The 16,703-nt window shown below is 45.8% G+C and overlaps 1 protein-coding gene across 1 annotated transcript; it reads left to right on the plus strand.

Moving 5' to 3' along the window:
• Positions 1-603: 603 nt before the first annotated feature.
• On the plus strand, positions 604-12,332 carry LOC115577096 (inhibin beta B chain). Its single transcript, XM_030409902.1, has 2 exons — positions 604-1,547; positions 8,110-12,332. The coding sequence occupies exons 1-2, from the start codon at positions 1,151-1,153 to the stop codon at positions 8,883-8,885; spliced, it is 1,173 nt and encodes a 390-aa protein (XP_030265762.1). The 5' UTR covers positions 604-1,150; the 3' UTR covers positions 8,886-12,332.
• The last annotated feature ends 4,371 nt before the right edge of the window (positions 12,333-16,703 follow it).

Raw genomic sequence — 16,703 nt, forward strand, 5'->3', positions numbered from 1 at the left:
ACATTTATTCATCTACAGTAATAATCCAACATGTTCCCCATACTTTTTGTTGATATCTACTTGTAGTACTTTAACATTGTTGTACTTTAAGATGTCAGATTTGTATTTACATTATTTTTGTGTTATATTTCATAAACTTCTTAAACCAGATTTTAAGTGCGATATTTTATTTTTTCTATCATTATCTATATTGCTTTTGTTACACCATGTTTTCCTGCAGGCACCTGAAAGCTGCTCTACAGATAAAGTTTGATTCACTGAGTTAAAGGACCTGGATGCTGCTTAAATCGCTCAGAAAGCAGAGGGACTTTTGAACGTACTGTGCTCTCTGTGTGCTCGGGTCCTGCAGCAGTTTTGGGGTAAACAGCGCTCACAGTGTGAGACAGGAGCACTTATCAGCTCCTCTGATCTGCGGTCAGTCAGGGAGTATAATGTGCTGCAATATGAATCCCTTTAGGAATAATTCAGTGATTTCTCCTCAGAGGATCATTAACACCGCCCCCCTCCCTCCCTCTCGCTCCTCATTGGCTCCGCCCTCCTCGTGCTGACCCCCCTGTATATAAAAAGTTTTCGGTGTGTGGCGGCTCCTGAGTCTCACACGCCAGAATGGAAACGCTCCTCGGTGCGCTCACTGGCACACCTCCCTCTCCTCCTCCTCAGCTTCCTCTTCTTCTCGATTGCGCATCGGCACTCCGGCAGCAGCACACCGGGAGGAGAAGACAGTGAGGATGGTGATGAGCTCTCTGGATTGAAGTTTGAAGATGTTGAGGCTGGGTTTGGATTCTGCTCGTGTTGCTGTGTGGAGTATGTCACAGGGAGATCTCCAGCTGGGCTGATGCTGATTCATGAAGCCATGACGCGCGCCCTGGTTCTGATGCGTTCTGCGTGAAGCTGCCCCACAAACCCTCCTGAACCTGGAATAAAGAGGACTTGTGACCAAAGACATCCATGTAACGATGTGAGAGAAGAGTTCGTGCGCACACATCTTCAGTGATTGGGAGTAAACTGCACCAGCGCGTCAGAGCTGCGGCCGTTACGCATGGAGACGGCTCGGCGCTGAGCGGAGTTTTTATCTTCTTCTCGTTTCTTTTTATGATTTGAATTCTGACAAAGCGGGGGAAAAGTTATCCTACTCCTCCTCGAACAGAAAATGAGTAGCTGTCTCCTCCGACTAGCACTCTTCGTGGCTTGCGTCCTCTCCATCCGCTGCACCGCTGCGCCCGGCACCGAGGCGGAGGCGCACACGGCGTCCCGGGATACCTGCGCGTCCTGCGGCGTCGCCCAGCCGGAGGACCCCGAGTCGGGCCGGCTGAACGTGGACTTCCTGGAGGCGGTGAAGAGGCACATCCTCAGCCGGCTGCAGATGCGGGAGAGGCCCAACATCACGCACCCGGTGTCGAAGGCGGCCATGGTGACGGCGCTGCGGAAGCTCCACGCCGGGAAGCTGCGGGAGGACGGCCGGGTGGAGATCCCCAACCTGGACGGACACCCGATGAGCAACGACGTGCTGGAGGAAAGTTCCGAGATCATCAGCTTCGCGGAGAAAGGTGATGCACGAGCAGAATGTCCGAGTCGGTCTGATGTTTGTTTGTCACTCACTTTCTTAGAACAAACCACACAAAGCGAGATCCAACCTTTAGTTCTCTCAGTGTAGATCGTTGCTGCTGACCCGGTTGAAGGTGGATCACAGGTGCTGCCTGCAGCCAGAACCGCCTCACCTGACCCCAAAACACAAAACCAAACATCTGTTATCTGCTCATTCTACATCCGGGCTGCAGAAAAGATGATTTATAACTGAAAAACTAACATTCAACATGAATCTGCATGAAAGTCAATCTGAGAGATATCTGATGCATGTAGCTGATGGACACACACACACACACACACACACACACACACACACACACACGCTGTGAATGTGTGTGTGTGTGTGTGTGTGTGTGTGTGTGTGTGTGTGTGTGTGTGTGTGTGTGGAACATGCTGATGTTGAACAGATGTTGACACAGGGGCCTGAAAACCCGCCAAAATAAAAGCAGGAGCTGCTGCAGCTACCTGATGTTTTGTTAAACTTGCAGGAATCAGTTTTCCGCTGCAGCAGATGTTTTCTATAGAATCCATCCTGCTCTGTCATCACACGTCGGTGTCTCGGTGTTTAACGTCTCTGTTAGCTCAGAACCTCTCCTGGAGTTAGTCTGATTTAACATCTTGAGAGATTTGAAGTTGCTGTGAGTGAAATAGGAAGCAGGACTTATGTCGGTCATCAAACCTGGAAAGAGGATGTTCCCCTCTTGAAAAAACATAAATTCCTAGAATTCTGAATGTAGTTTGGTGGAAGGAGATTTGAGGAGGTTTTTGTGTTTCTTTCAATAAAAGTTGGATTTTTCTGGCTGTGTGTCTTCAGAGAAAGTTTGACGGGGATCTTGTGACGGTTGTTTCAGTGTACGTGAGTCTGTTCGCTCCCTATAATCAGGTGAACTTCTCCAGGTGACGGTGCTGATTAGTCTAATTTAATATCTGAAGACATTCTTGGGTGAAATGTTTGTCATTTTTCTTGTAACTTCTCATTTCATATGTCTGTCAACCAACCTGGAAAGAGGAAGTTATCGTCCTGACAAACAGATAAAATTGCTAAAACTTTGAATGTAGTTTGGTGGGTGGAGAGCTGAAGTGTTGATGGAGTTTGTTTCATTAAAACTGGGATGCTGGAGGTTTGCTGACTGTGGCTCCCTGAGGTCAGGAGAATCTCTTCAGTGTAATGTAACGTGTTGTGAAGTTTTTCTGGACGTTGCCGCTGTGGAGACGAGGAGATGCTCGTGATGTCGCAGGTCACATTTCATTCCACAGACTTGGATGCTGTCGTCTAGACAACATGTGCAAATTTGCACACATTTTGAATGTGGTTTGGTGGGTGGAGAGCTGAAGAAATGGCTGATGAGGGTTTCTTTTGTTAAAATCTGGACATTTATTTAGTGTATAATGTAAATGTGTCAGGCAGGTGAAACAACCTCTGATCTAGTCAAAATTAACTTGTTGAGAGATTTGAAATTCTTGTTTTTTTGAGTCAGGAGTCAATTCAAGATGAAATGTTTGTGATTTAACTTTTCATTTTATAAGTCTGTCAGAAAAAAATACTGAAACAGGACGTTATCGTCTTAAAAAACAGAAAACTGCTCAGATTGTGAATGTAGTTTGGTGGACGGGGAGCAGAAATGTGAGCTTTCAGTACAGAAAAATACTTCACGCATCCATTTCATAAAACAGAGTTTACTGCGTTGTGTTCACTCTCCTAAAAATAAGACAAACATAAACTCAATCTTGAGGAATTTTAAGATTTTCGCTCCTCTTTGCAGCTGCACAGAAAATAAGATGCAGGACGGAGCTCGAGGGGAAATCTGTTGTCTGCAACAAGCTGAAAAAGCAGCTTCTGCTCTCCGTACACCAAACTACACTCAAAATGTGTGCAGTTTTAATTATCTTCTAGATTTAAGTTCTGTTGACAGACAGGACAAATTAAAAGCTAGATACATTTGTCATCTAGGAAAAAAAACTGTTAAAATTGCTAAATATTTGAAAGTAGTTTGGTGGGTAGAAAACTCCACCACACATGAGCATTCACCTGTCGGTTGTTCCTGGTTAAACTCCTCTGTTAACCCGCTGAGGTCAGGTGAACCTGTCCAGTTAACACCTGGAGAAATCCACCCACCAAACTACATTCAGAGTTTTAGGGATTTTTGTAGCCGTTTTTCCAGACGGCAAAATCTGAGTTTGTTGACGGACATAACAAATTAATAGTCACTTGCAATTGGTATCGTGTTGAAAAAGTGTGGAAAATTGCAGACATTTTAAATGGAGTTTGGTGGATGTAGAGCTGATGTGTTGGATTTTAACATCTGCCATAATCCCGGAAAAAAACTAAATCTAGACCCACCAAATTGCATTCAAAATGTAAAGCAGTTTTTCTAGGCGATAACTTCCACATTTACTGACAGACGTAACAAATTAAACTTTAGTGTCTAGAAAAACAGAAAAAATGGCAAAAATGTGAATGCAGTTTGGTGGATGGAGGGCTGCAGAGTTTCTGTCATGAACACGTGAACTGTGGCGGGTGTGAGACAGTTGAGAGATGTGTGTTCACCTGTTATCATCTAAAATAAACAGATAAAATAGGAGGATATTTGCATGAGGTCTGGTGGTTTGGGGAGATTCCAGTGTGGATTTTCGAGGCTGCGTTCATGTGCTCGACAGAAAGTTTGGGACTTCTGGCGTCCACCCCAGTGTTGTGTTCACTTTCCTAGAAAACACACACAAACATAAACTTGGGCAGCTCTGCTCGGTGTCGGCGGAGGTTCGCTCCCCACTGAGAGCCTTTTAGTCTCAGATGTTTCTCTCTGTGGCCGCTGTGTTGCAGACCTTCCACCTCGCCGCTGTGCGCTTGCCAGTTGGCTGCGTCCGCGGCGCTGAGCGGCTGTCAGCGGGGAGATGGCACGGCGACAAGGCCCGGAGGAACAATCCTCTGAAAGGAGCCGGGCTGAGAATGATCAGCGGCACCACCTGCTTCGCCCACGTGCGTCTCGGTGGAAACATCTGCTTTCCACGTCGACACGTCGCCACTGCACGTCGACACTCAGAGCTGCTGTCGTGACGTCAGAGCGTCATCAGTCCTGAGCTGTTGTGTGTCTGTCGTGTCTTTATGTGCAGCTCTGTGTGTGTGTTATTGATGTTTCCTTAACTGTGTGTCTGCATCGGCCTATACATCTAGACCCAGTGTGTGTGTGTGTGTGTGTGTGTGTGTGTGTGTGTGTGTGTGTGTGACATGGCAGGCTGGTGTTGAATCAGTCCCCTCAGTATAAGGTCAGAGCTTTTGTGTCAGCCGTCGTGCAGCCTGAATGCAGATTGACGGGCTGAACCCTGCAGCCCGGCTCCACATTAGAATTCACAGAGTGTGTGTGTGTGTGTGTGTGTGTGTGTGTGTGTGCAGCCTCTATATGAACAAACACTGGGGCTGGAGTGCACGGTGCTGGCTTGCTGCATCACAGTGATGCTTTTCATGAATGAAACTTCTGTCGAATGTCCCGTTCCTCGTCTGTTTTGGGCTCAAAAAGTTTGGGATCGAATTCAGTCAGACGCCATCAGATGAAGAAGCTCATCTCATCTGATCGAAAGCTCCACAGCAGCTGTTAGGTGGATCTTTATGAGCGGCTGTCATTGATGTAAAAAGTACCTCAATCTGCAAAGTAACTAGTAACTGAAGCTAGCTGTAGCAGAGAGGAAGTCTGAAGCAGATTTCAACATCTCTTCAGCTCCTTATCCACCAAACTACATTTAAATCTTGTGCACTTTTTTATCCAAATCAATACAAACTGTATTTTTAATGAACAAGGAACTTATTTACTCATTTAAACTCAGAGCTTATCTGCACTCAACTTCCCCACAACGTGTCAAAACATCACTTATTGAGAAACTGTGTTGTGGCGAGACTGGCTTCAAAAACCAGAAGACAGTCAGCGTTTCAGTCGCCGCAGGTTTCCAGTGAAGATTCTCGCTGGTTCTTCTAGACTAAATTTAGATTTTTACTACTAAATAAAAGGCAGTTTTGGGAAGCCATGGGTGGAGTTACTTGCATGTTACACAACCGCCTCTTGGCTGCAACACGGTGGTTTATTCGTCACTAAACATTTGTCACCACAAAGAAATCAAAACCTAAATATTTGCTTTGTTGTAACTTCATCCAGTCAGCACAGCTGCTGTCTTTATTTCTCAACACACCGCGAGCACTTAAAATAAGATGCAGCGCTCAGTACGAGGTGAAATGTGAGCGTCTGGAAAAACAGATTTTAAAAATGCAAAGATTTGAATGAAGTTTGGTGGGTGGAGAGCTGAGCACTTAACGTCAAGAAACATGATTGTGATTGTACAGAAAAACAGAAAAAATTGCATAAATTTTAAATGTAGTTTGGTGGACGGACAGCAGGCGCTTCTTTCCACCAAACTACATTCAAAACTTATGCAATTTTATCTGTTTTTCTGTACAATCACAATCATGTTTCTGGAAATATGTGAAAATGTTTGCATTTTTTCTACCTGCTCATTGAGATGATAACATCCGAGATTGTTCACAGACATAAAAAAATTAAAAGCTACATGACGAGCTGCATTGACTTGCTATCATCTAGAAAGAAATGTTTAAATTGCCAGAATATTGAATGTAGTTTGGTGGAGGTGGAGATGGTAAGCTGACTAGTCTTTTGGATTTTAATGGATGAAAGTTGGATGTGTGGGACTTCTGGCATCTTCCCATGTTGTGTTCATTGTCCTAGCAAATCCTAAATTTAGCAGCTTCAGCCCGTCCACCAAACTACATTTAAAATTTAAGCATTTTTTGTGTTACTGTTATACATGCAGAGGTGTGAACAATCAGCACAGCTTTCTCTTTTGATCCATATGTTCTGAATGCTTCATATCGATTCTGTCTGGGTTGATAACAGATAATTGTCCTTCATCGTCCTCCTCCTCCTCGTCTTGGAGGAATCCAGCGTCTCCTCATTAACCATCGCGGACAAAGCAGCTGCTCGTCTGTGACGGATGAATTCCCTCTCGAACAACAATTAACCGTCCTCGTCCAGCTCATTGTGAAGCGACCACTCCCTACAGTTTAGTTGAGGTTCAAAAGAGATGAAGCAATGAACGTTGTTGATTTATACCTCGGCCTCTCATCTGTGGCAGAGTGTGATCTAACATCCGAGCTGCTGACTCAGAGATCACCTCGTCTTGTGATGGATGAGGTGATGCATGTGGAGGCTCGATTCTATAACAGTCTGTGATATTTTTCACATTTCTGTTTCCTGGTGAAACCTGCAGCCGGTTCAGGATGAGTTGAAGTTCATTCTCTGGACACTGTGTCCTCTCACGCTCTGATTCCCCAGGAAGTGTCAGTCTCAATCTCTCTGGGTCGGCTTCTCTCAGAGTTCAGGAGGTTCACACCTGATGATTGCCTCTAATCTTCCTCACCTGACAGCTGTCAATCATCCTCTCTGTGTTCGCTGGTAGATTAAGCAAGCTGTTGTCAGTTATCCAGGAGTGATCTCAAGTTATTTACATGTGTCTGCTCAGGACAAAAACTTTGAACTTCCTTAAAGGATTGTCTGAGTCTCAGTCCCAGGTCGTCAGAAACTCTTTGGATCGGTATTCGGTCCAACTTTCTGACCTGACTGAAATCATTTGACGCCCTGAGAATGAAACTCAACAAAGACTTCTCTCCAGAATCAACTTCCCCTCTGTTCCCCTGTGAAGGAAGAGATGAACTGCAAATACATTCAAACTCTTCTTATTTTGTTGTGGGAAAGTTTCAAGCAGAAATCAGTCTGAACTCAGGGTATGAATCCCTCAGTCGCCCTCCTTCCAAACCTTGTAATTGTCCCACAAATGAGCTCAAAGCCTTTGACCATTTGCAGTCTGCTGTTGGCGTCTGAGAACCAGCTAATGTCATGTAAATGTTTCTTTCCTGCGTCTTCATTCTTCCAGTTTGTTGCTGCATCTCTCGGCCCGGCGACGAGCTCTCAGGCCTCATTGTGAGGACAGTTAGGCTCCATAAGATCTCATTTTCAGGCAGCATTCAATGCAAAGCCTTTGAACCTTTGTGTGCCGCTCTCTTAAGCCCCCCACCCGCCCTCCTCCGTCTCATATTTGGGCTGATTCGGAGGCCAAGTGGCCCGGCGCCCAACGCCTTCCTGTCACAGTCCGCAGGGCCCGAGCTGCCACCCTGAACTGAGCGGAGGCCTGTTGTCTTACTTTAAGCTGTTCCCAAGTTCACCACCAGTGCACAGTCCCTCTGCTGCCTCCGGCGTAGCTGCACCTTCATTTAAATGTTAAGATCTTCGGTTTTTGATGGTTGTTTACAGGGAAAAGAATTGCGCATTTTGGGGTTGCAAGTTTCTACATGTAGGAGAAGAAATCAGAGGACAGCGGGCACAAATGTGTCTGAAGTCTTACAAAATGCTGTGTTCTCATGAGTCAATTAAAAAGTGTAAAGTGTAGATGACTTTGTTTTGTATGTTTCTGTTGCGTTACTCGAATAATAATCAGATCCTGTGATGTGTTCCTTCTCCTCAGATGACATGGTGACGTCCAAGTCCAGTCTCTTCTTCCTGATCTCCAATGAGGGGAACCAGAATCTGTACGTGACCCAGGCCACCCTCTGGCTCTACTTCAAGGTGCTGCCGTCCCCTCTGGAGGTGCGTCCGAGGCGGAAGGTGACGGTGAAGGTGTACTACCAGGAGCCCGGCCTCGGCAGCAAGTGGAACCTGGTGGAGAAGCGGGTGGAGCTGAAGCGCAGCGGCTGGCACACCTTCATGCTCACCGACGCCGTTCGGTTGGTGTTCGAGAAGGGCGACCGGCGCCAAAACCTGGACGTGCGCTGCGAGGGCTGCGACACTGAGGGCGTCACGCCCATCCTGCTGAGCCAGAACGACGAGTCCCACCGGCCCTTCCTGGTGGTGCAGGCCCGGCAGGCTGACAACAAGCACCGCATCCGTAAGAGGGGGCTGGAGTGCGACGGCAGCAGCAGCCTGTGCTGCCGCCAGCAGTTCTACATAGACTTCCGGCTCATCGGCTGGAACGACTGGATCATTGCGCCGTCAGGCTACTTTGGGAACTACTGCGAGGGGAACTGTCCGGCCTACATGGCGGGCGTCCCTGGGTCGGCCTCGTCCTTCCACACGGCGGTGGTGAACCAGTACCGCATGCGGGGGATGAGCCCGGGCTCCATGAACTCCTGCTGCATTCCCACCAAGCTCAGCACCATGTCCATGCTCTACTTCGACGACGAGTACAACATCGTGAAGCGGGACGTTCCCAACATGATCGTGGACGAGTGCGGCTGCGCTTGAGTTTGTTCGTTCTTGTTTATTTAAGGTGGAACTGAAGAACTTGACTGTAAACACAATATTACAACAACAACAAAAAAATGAATATAGAAACAGAATATTTATGGACGACGGAGAAAACATGCGCACACACAACCTCATCCACACATATCTACACACCCTCATGTATGCCTGCACAAAAACTTGTATATATATTTATGTTTGTTGATATATTTCGTTATATTCTCTGGTGGAAGACTGTTTCAGTCTCCACCAAAGGGACGTGAAGAGTTCTCTTCCAAATCTTTAAATATCCACAATCAGTCTCTGAAGTTCTTCATTAAATATCTCTAAGATAGATCCGGTTTGAGACTTTTGTAACCTACTAGCCTTTACACAGCAGTCAGTCACGTTGTTAGAGCAGCTTGTTTAGACGTTTTGGAATTAAACTCTTCATGTGTGGAACCCGACCTTGAACATAATGTCTCCAGAGGAGGTGTAGGGAGCCTTACATGAGTCACCACCAAGGTTGGGGTGATTCAACTTTGCCTCTTCTCAAGAGCAGTGTGTGCAAACACGAGGGACGAGCACTGAAAATGTCAAACTTCACCAACGTACAGCACTTCTGGCCATTTACACGACTTTGTTCCACGATAAAAAACGGCTTCAAGGACGCATTCTAGAAACGGATGGAAACAGGAAAAAACATCATCTGTAGAGACTTTTCAACGACCTCCAATCAGAAAGGTCGACTTACTGGTGTGAGTCGTCACAAACTTCCAAGTACTGATTCTTCTCTTTCCATCATCTTAATTGTTGAGGACGCACTGCAACATGTTTCTGTAAGTCTGCTATAATCAAACGTGGGTAAAGGTTTCCCAAACTTCTCATGGGATTTCCAAAGAGCCTTTGGGAAGGACTGAATGTTTAGATTCAAATTGACTAAAGTGTTCAGTATTCTCATTTCTTTGCCTAAATTTGGGATTTTGGGACCTCAGATTGGTTGATTCTCCTTTCCTAGAAACAATGTCTCCCCTAAAATGTATAAAATCGTGCCCCAAATTAGGAAGTTCCTGTTTAAATTCAAGGAATAGTTCACCTAAAAATGTAACTCCAGTCATCCTCTCCTCCTCCTGATGATATAGAATAACAGTTCTGGAGCTTCACAGTAAAACAGAGTTGCAGCATGCTGCTAAACAACTGAAGTAGCTGAGACTTGATTTAACACGGAGAAACCAATTTGGGATCTCAGGGCTTCCATGTTTTTATTGGTTATTCTTTAAATTTGTATTCTTGTCTATGAGAATGCTGCGACTCTGTTTTGCTGTGAAGCTCCAGAATCGTTTTGTGGACTATGAATCAATATGCGGGTGGAGGAGGCCAAATGTCTCCACAACTGGGTCACAAACAAGGTCCAGCTCCTCTCGGTCCAGTTCATGTACAATCTAAAAAGGTCTGCAAGACCTGACAAACCTTCTTGAGTCTAAATAATTCTTATTCTGTGACCCTTTCCAGAGTTTTCCTTTAGTTCTCCAAGAACTTCGTCATTTCCACTCGAGTTTTAAAATACCTTTTGTAAGCACATGAAGACGTTGGAACTGATATCAGGAATTACAACAAAATAAAGTCTGATTTTGTTTGGATATCACCAGTAAAACATTCCAGTTGTTCAAATAAAAAAAATATTTAACTAATTTCAGTCAGTGAAAGTGAAAAGTTGCCATATTTCTGGGTTCAGCGACACAGCAGCTTCACTCCCCGACGCACACTTCGACAGCACTTGCAGATTGAAATGCCTTTAACGAGCCCGATGTGGCGACCACTGCCCACAGTCCTTCGAAAAGAAATAAGTGCCGCATGAGCTATGCAATGTAAAGTATTTACCCAGACACCAGACAAGCTGAACTTAAGCTCTTCTGACAAACTATCACCAATACTTGAAACATTAAGAGTGGCGAGCAGAATGGAGGTCAGCCCTCGGCGAGGAGGCCGGACGAGTCTCGAACCGAATTCTGTAATCTTTGGCGATACCCAGCTCCGTTATAGAGTATATACACAATACAGTGTTTGAACAGAGCACCATCTCACAAATCTGGATAGAAATCGACTTTATCGTGCAGAGAAAACATCTTTGTCTCGGCCTGATACAGTGTGTAGACGTTTTGGTGTGTAAAGATTCATACTCTCCAAAAGTTTTGGTATCCGTCCCGTAGATCTCTTCAGCTGCAGTGTAATACTTCAGGGGAACGGCGACCATCAAAGCTTCGTCCACTGAAAGTGTTTTTTTGTCTCTGACAGCCTGAAGTTGTCTGACAACACAACAGAGACCTTGTAGTGAAACAAAAAGATCCTTTTTGTTTCTCATCGCCTGAAAATACTGGCGTTTTTAAAGGTTTAGTGTTGGGAATCACAAGAGAACTCAAAGGCAACTTCTCTTTGAACAGTTACGATGGCTTTACTGTTGCGGCGTGGTCGTGTGAGTTTTCCTGTGATTTTTATCCAAAAAAAAAAACGTCGCCAACAAACTCACATTTGTCTGATTCAGTCACTGGTGTTTAATAATCTGTTAGGGTTTTTTGGTAACGATAAGTTTGACTTCCGTTATGAACTCATTGACTGAAACCTGTGGTATATAAAAAGAGGCTAACTGGGGCTAACGTTGACCCAAATGTAATGCATGTGGAGTGATTTTTGGTGTCTAAATGAATGAGTCCCAGTGGAGTTCCCGTCATGGCACCGAAACACACTTTGAGACACAGTTTCAGTCACTTTGACATCACTTTGATATTTCCAGGTTTCAGCGACCTGTTATTTCACTGGTGCTGCTCTCATTTTCAGGCGTCGCCACCGCCAGGTACACATTTACAGACCTCCACCTGCTCATTACGTTCCCGCCTCCTGTCCCGACGCTCGACCTCCACCTCCGCCTGCCGCTGTCATCCGTCGCTTGTTCTTTCAAAGCGAGCGGTCGTTAGAATATTTGCACTGAGGAGCTGTGTGACTAGTAATAAGGAAAAACAAATGAAATACATAGAAACTGCCATTGAAAAAAAAAAAAAAGTTATTTTTATAGAAGCAAAATTGAGCTCTGTTCAAATGTATTATACCTAATCATGGAACCAAAGAGGCCAAGAGGGTGAGCTGTTGAGAGATGTTCTGTTGTTGTAAATGACTTTGTGACAGTTAAAAGAGGCCTAAACACTGTATCAGGGTATAATATCAGTCCATAATCTGCTTAATCTCTTTTCTATTTTGTACCTAGACATGGAATATTTCATATTTTTTCATCAAAATTACTTAAATATTCCTAGTTTTCTTTTTCTTCTTTTTGTTAGCGCTCGTTACAGATTCATTTAGAGTGAAGCACACGCCATCTGATCCCTGTACAGTCGATGTAACATATGAATATGCTTTTGAAATATTTTGTTCTTTGTAATTGTTGAAAAAATAAATTTCTTATTACCAATTGTACGGACGTGTTGTTGTTGTTGTTGTTGTTGTGAGCACAGATGCCAGTTGCAGGTCTTTGACATCCTGACGGGATGATTTAACGGTGTCACGTAGAAAACATTCAGAATATAGAATACTGTGTTTGTGATGGATTGAAGCTCTGATCCAGACGTAGGAACATTATCCACCTGTGTTGTTGGATCAACAGTAACAGAGGGAGTGAAGCCGTCTGAGGGTGTAACTTCAGAGATGCGACCACAAAGCCAGCTGTTGATGACGTCTTCTCACCTGTCGTGTCTGAAACTGTCGACACATTTCAACACCTCATCACACCCGCACCACAAATATCTCCTGATGATGAGCAGAGAGGCTGATGTAAGAGGGTTTCTCCAGCTGATTGCTTATTATCTCGTAATGTTGTGGATTCATTTACCAACACAGATTAAAGGTACAGGACGCGCTCACAGTTTAGTTATGATGTTAAAGTTTAAAGTGTTAAAAGTTATTGGTACCAGCAGAAGTTCTGGAGCCGGTGAGAATGTGTCAGAGATCATTTAACATCTTTATATTTCAACGTGTTTTCATCTTGAGAGCGTTGGACACAACGAACAACATGTTGTATAATAATCCACAATTAATAAACAATAACTTTGACGGTTTTAGAAACTTTTATCTGATGAAAGTGGCTCATGTTGGATATTTAGCTAGCTGAAATTCAATAGATAATCAGCTGAGTATTGATATTACTACATATTATATATATTTATATATTAATTAATTTATATTATAATTAATTACATTAGTATTATATTGCATTTTATTTTGCTTATATATAAATAAAAAACATTTTTAATATAAATATATTCAAATATATTATATACATATATGCAAAACATATTTTAAGTTATTAATATGACAATATTATTAAAATTATATATAGTATATACTTGAAGAATAACAAGATATTCAGTACACTTTTAAAAAAATAGATGATTGTGTGATATATGCAACATTTTAATACATTTAAAGTCACATAATATAATATAAAAAATATACATTTGTAATGTCTTGCAATATATTCTAATATTAATGAAGATACACTGGCATGTGTTGACAAATATATGCGGATGGTATTTTTGATTTATTGTATTATTTTTTCATTAAATGTCATTACAAAATTGTTATTTTTTGGAGCCTCAATTTGATATTTGCTCAGTAACTTACATTTCTTTCTTGGTGGTGCCTCAGTTCTTCGATCAGACCTCGCCACAGTCGGTGTGTACGTCAGGGCTGGTGGCGTTTCCTCGGGGCTGGTGGCGTTTCCTCTGGGCTGGTTGCGTTTCCTCGGGGCTGGTGGTGTTTCCTCTGGGCTGGTGGCGTTTCCTCGGGGCTGGTGGAGTTTCTTCGGGGCTGGTGGAGTTTCTTCGGGGTTGGTGGCGTTTCCTCGGGGCTGGTGGCGTTTCTTCGGGGCTGGTGGAGTTTCTTCGGGGTTGGTGGCGTTTCCTCGGGGCTGGTGGAGTTTCTTCGGGGCTGGTGGAGTTTCTTCGGGGTTGGTGGCGTTTCCTCGGGGCTGGTGGAGTTTCTTCGGGGCTGGTGGAGTTTCTTCGGGGTTGGTGGCGTTTCCTCGGGGCTGGTGGCGTTTCCTCGGGGCTGGTGGAGTTTCCTCTGGGCTGGTGGTGTTTCCTCGGGGCTGGTGGCGTTTCCTCTGGGCTGGCGGTGTTTCCTCGGGGCTGGCGGTGTTTCCTCGGGGCTGGCGGTGTTTCCTCGGGGCTGGTGGAGTTTCTTCGGGGCTGGCGGCGTTTCCTCGGGGCTGGCGGTGTTTCCTCGGGGCTGGTGGAGTTTCTTCGGGGCTGGTGGCGTTTCCTCGGGGCTGGCGGCGTTTCCTCGGGGCTGGTGGAGTTTCCTCTGGGCTGGTGGTGTTTCCTCGGGGCTGGTGGAGTTTCTTCGGGGCTGGTGGCGTTTCCTCGGGGCTGGCGGTGTTTCCTCGGGGCTGGTGGAGTTTCTTCGGGGCTGGTGGCGTTTCCTCGGGGCTGGCGGCGTTTCCTCGGGGCTGGTGGAGTTTCCTCTGGGCTGGTGGTGTTTCCTCGGGGCTGGCGGTGTTTCCTCGGGGCTGGTGGTGTTTCCTCGGGGCTGGTGGTGTTTCCTCGGGGCTGGTGGTGTTTCCTCGGGGCTGGTGGTGTTTCCTCGGGGCTGGTGGAGTTTCTTCGGGGTTGGTGGCGTTTCCTCGGGGCTGGTGGAGTTTCTTCGGGGCTGGTGGCGTTTCCTCTGGGCTGGCGGTGTTTCCTCTGGGCTGGCGGTGTTTCCTCGGGGCTGGCGGTGTTTCCTCGGGGCTGGTGGTGTTTCCTCGGGGCTGGTGGTGTTTCCTCGGGGCTGGCGGAGTTTTATCGGGGCTGGTGGTGTTTCCTCGGGGCTGGCGGAGTTTTATCGGGGCTGGTGGTGTTTCCTCGGGGCTGGCGGAGTTTTATCGGGGCTGGTGGTGTTTCCTCGGGGCTGGCGGAGTTTTATCGGGGCTGGCGGAGTTTCCTCGGCTCTGGTGGTGTTTCCTCGGGGCTGGCGGGGTTTTATCGGGGCTGGCGGAGTTTCCTCAGCTCTGGTGGCGTTTCCTCTGGGCTGGCGATGTTTCCTCAGGGCTGGCGGGGTTTTATCGGGGCTGGCGGTGTTTTATCGGGGCTGGCGGTGTTTCCTCGGGGCTGGTGGAGTTTCCTCAGGGCTGGGAGGGACGATGTGCAGCTCTATATGAGCCCATTCACTCACACAAAGGCTCCTAACAGGCCTAATTATACCTAAGTAAACCTCAGCAGGACTTCAGGGGTCAAGTGTTTGACCTGCGGGGTCACACCCTTCGTGATTAGGAGGAGGTCGAGCACAACCGGTGCAGCTTTAGGGAACTCAGGACTGTGTGTTGACTGTGTTTCTGCCTGAACCTGCAGAGACGTTCATGTGCAGGACGACAGGAAGGTAACGAGGAATCTGAAGCACTCGCAGGTACATGACATCGCCACGCAGACGTCCATCAAAAGTATAATTGCTGCTAAAAATAATCCGCTAAGTGTCGGCTGAAGTCACGAGAAATGTGGTTAAGTGGTGTGAAATGATCGAACAGTCGCCCCTTAATCTGACAGGTGACGAGCGGAGGAGTCGACGCCGACGTCGTCTGCTCAGAGAAACAAAGACAGGACGGACACGGACAAACAGACAGGAGGCTGTTGTCCATGATTGCTTTGACATTTTGTACTCGGTGTCCCCAGAGGATGAGCTGACACGACCTCAGTGATCCTCTGACTCTGGATGTTCTTAACAGGATGTCATAATGTTTTCCAGTCCGGTTTAAAGCAACAAAACCAGATATTTGAAACAAAACATTTGTTTTTTCTCGCCCTTCTAATTGTTTTTGAGAGGATGAGCACAAATGTGTCACAATACAGAATTTCAAACAGAAGCTGAAGAAACACAAAATTGTGACATAAAGAAAATTAAAGTTTGACCATGAGGGCCTCACCTAGTTTAAAGCTCCTGTGCTGCACAGCTTGTTAAACTAACGAGCTAACAGCAGCTACAGTTGGCAGCAGTTAGTGGTTGTGCTAGCAGCTATAGTTAGCAGCAGTCAGTGGTTATGCTAGCAATATGCCGACCGCTCTGTGCTAACAGGTGGTAAATGTTTACATATTGAAGAGAATGGCCATTAGACTCATTTTAGCTTTTAGCATTTAGCTTGTAGCTTGAAGCAAAGAACAGACACAGGCTTAAAGGAGCAATATGTAAGAAGTGGCTAGTTGCTGAATGGTTATATGCAGCTGCTGTTTGCTTGTTAGTTTAGCTAGCGGTCTGGACATGGAGCTCAGAGCACTGGGGGAGTGTTGGTGTTCGAACTGCTAACACTGGTTAGCATGCTAAACACGCTTTGCAAAACAATGCCCAGACATCATTAAACTGTTATTCTTTGACTGTTTTCAGCCAAAGTAAAGTTACTTTTTCTCCTACAGTTTTCTGGAGGCATCATCTAGAGGCGGTGAGAGGATCTCCAGCTCCTCAAAACAAAAAGCTGCACATTCCTCCGGTCAAATCCAAACGGGGATGAGTTGTCTCGTTGGGGGAATTAACTGAGGAGTTAGTCACTTATAGAGCGGACTTTGTGGAGATGTCAGGTGACACACGAGAGGTGTTTCATCATGTCGCTTGGTGTTAGCAGGTCCACCACAAACCACAGGAATGTTAATGAACAGATCTGCGGGCGGTGCTGCTGACACACGCTCACTGCGAGCGAACATGCTGTCGTGGAGTCAGTTATGTGTTTTGACAGCATGGTGAGCTCTGACAGACGGCTGCAGGACACCGTGTGCTTTCTCTGCTGATTTACGGCAAATAAGAAGCAGATCTAATTTGTTTCAGCGC

The sequence above is a fragment of the Sparus aurata genome, chromosome 24 (assembly GCF_900880675.1).
Source record: "Sparus aurata chromosome 24, fSpaAur1.1, whole genome shotgun sequence".
NCBI classification, from domain to species: Eukaryota; Metazoa; Chordata; class Actinopteri; order Spariformes; family Sparidae; genus Sparus; species Sparus aurata.

What these genes read in the sequence shown, in the direction of transcription:
- LOC115577096 (XM_030409902.1), top strand. Translation starts at nt 1,151, where the DNA reads ATGAGTAGCTGTCTCCTCCGACTAGCACTCTTCGTGGCTTGCGTCCTC. An exon ending in CATCAGCTTCGCGGAGAAAG is followed by an intron (nt 1,548 to 8,109) that starts GTGATGCACGAG and finishes CCTTCTCCTCAG; the next exon opens with ATGACATGGTGACGTCCAAG.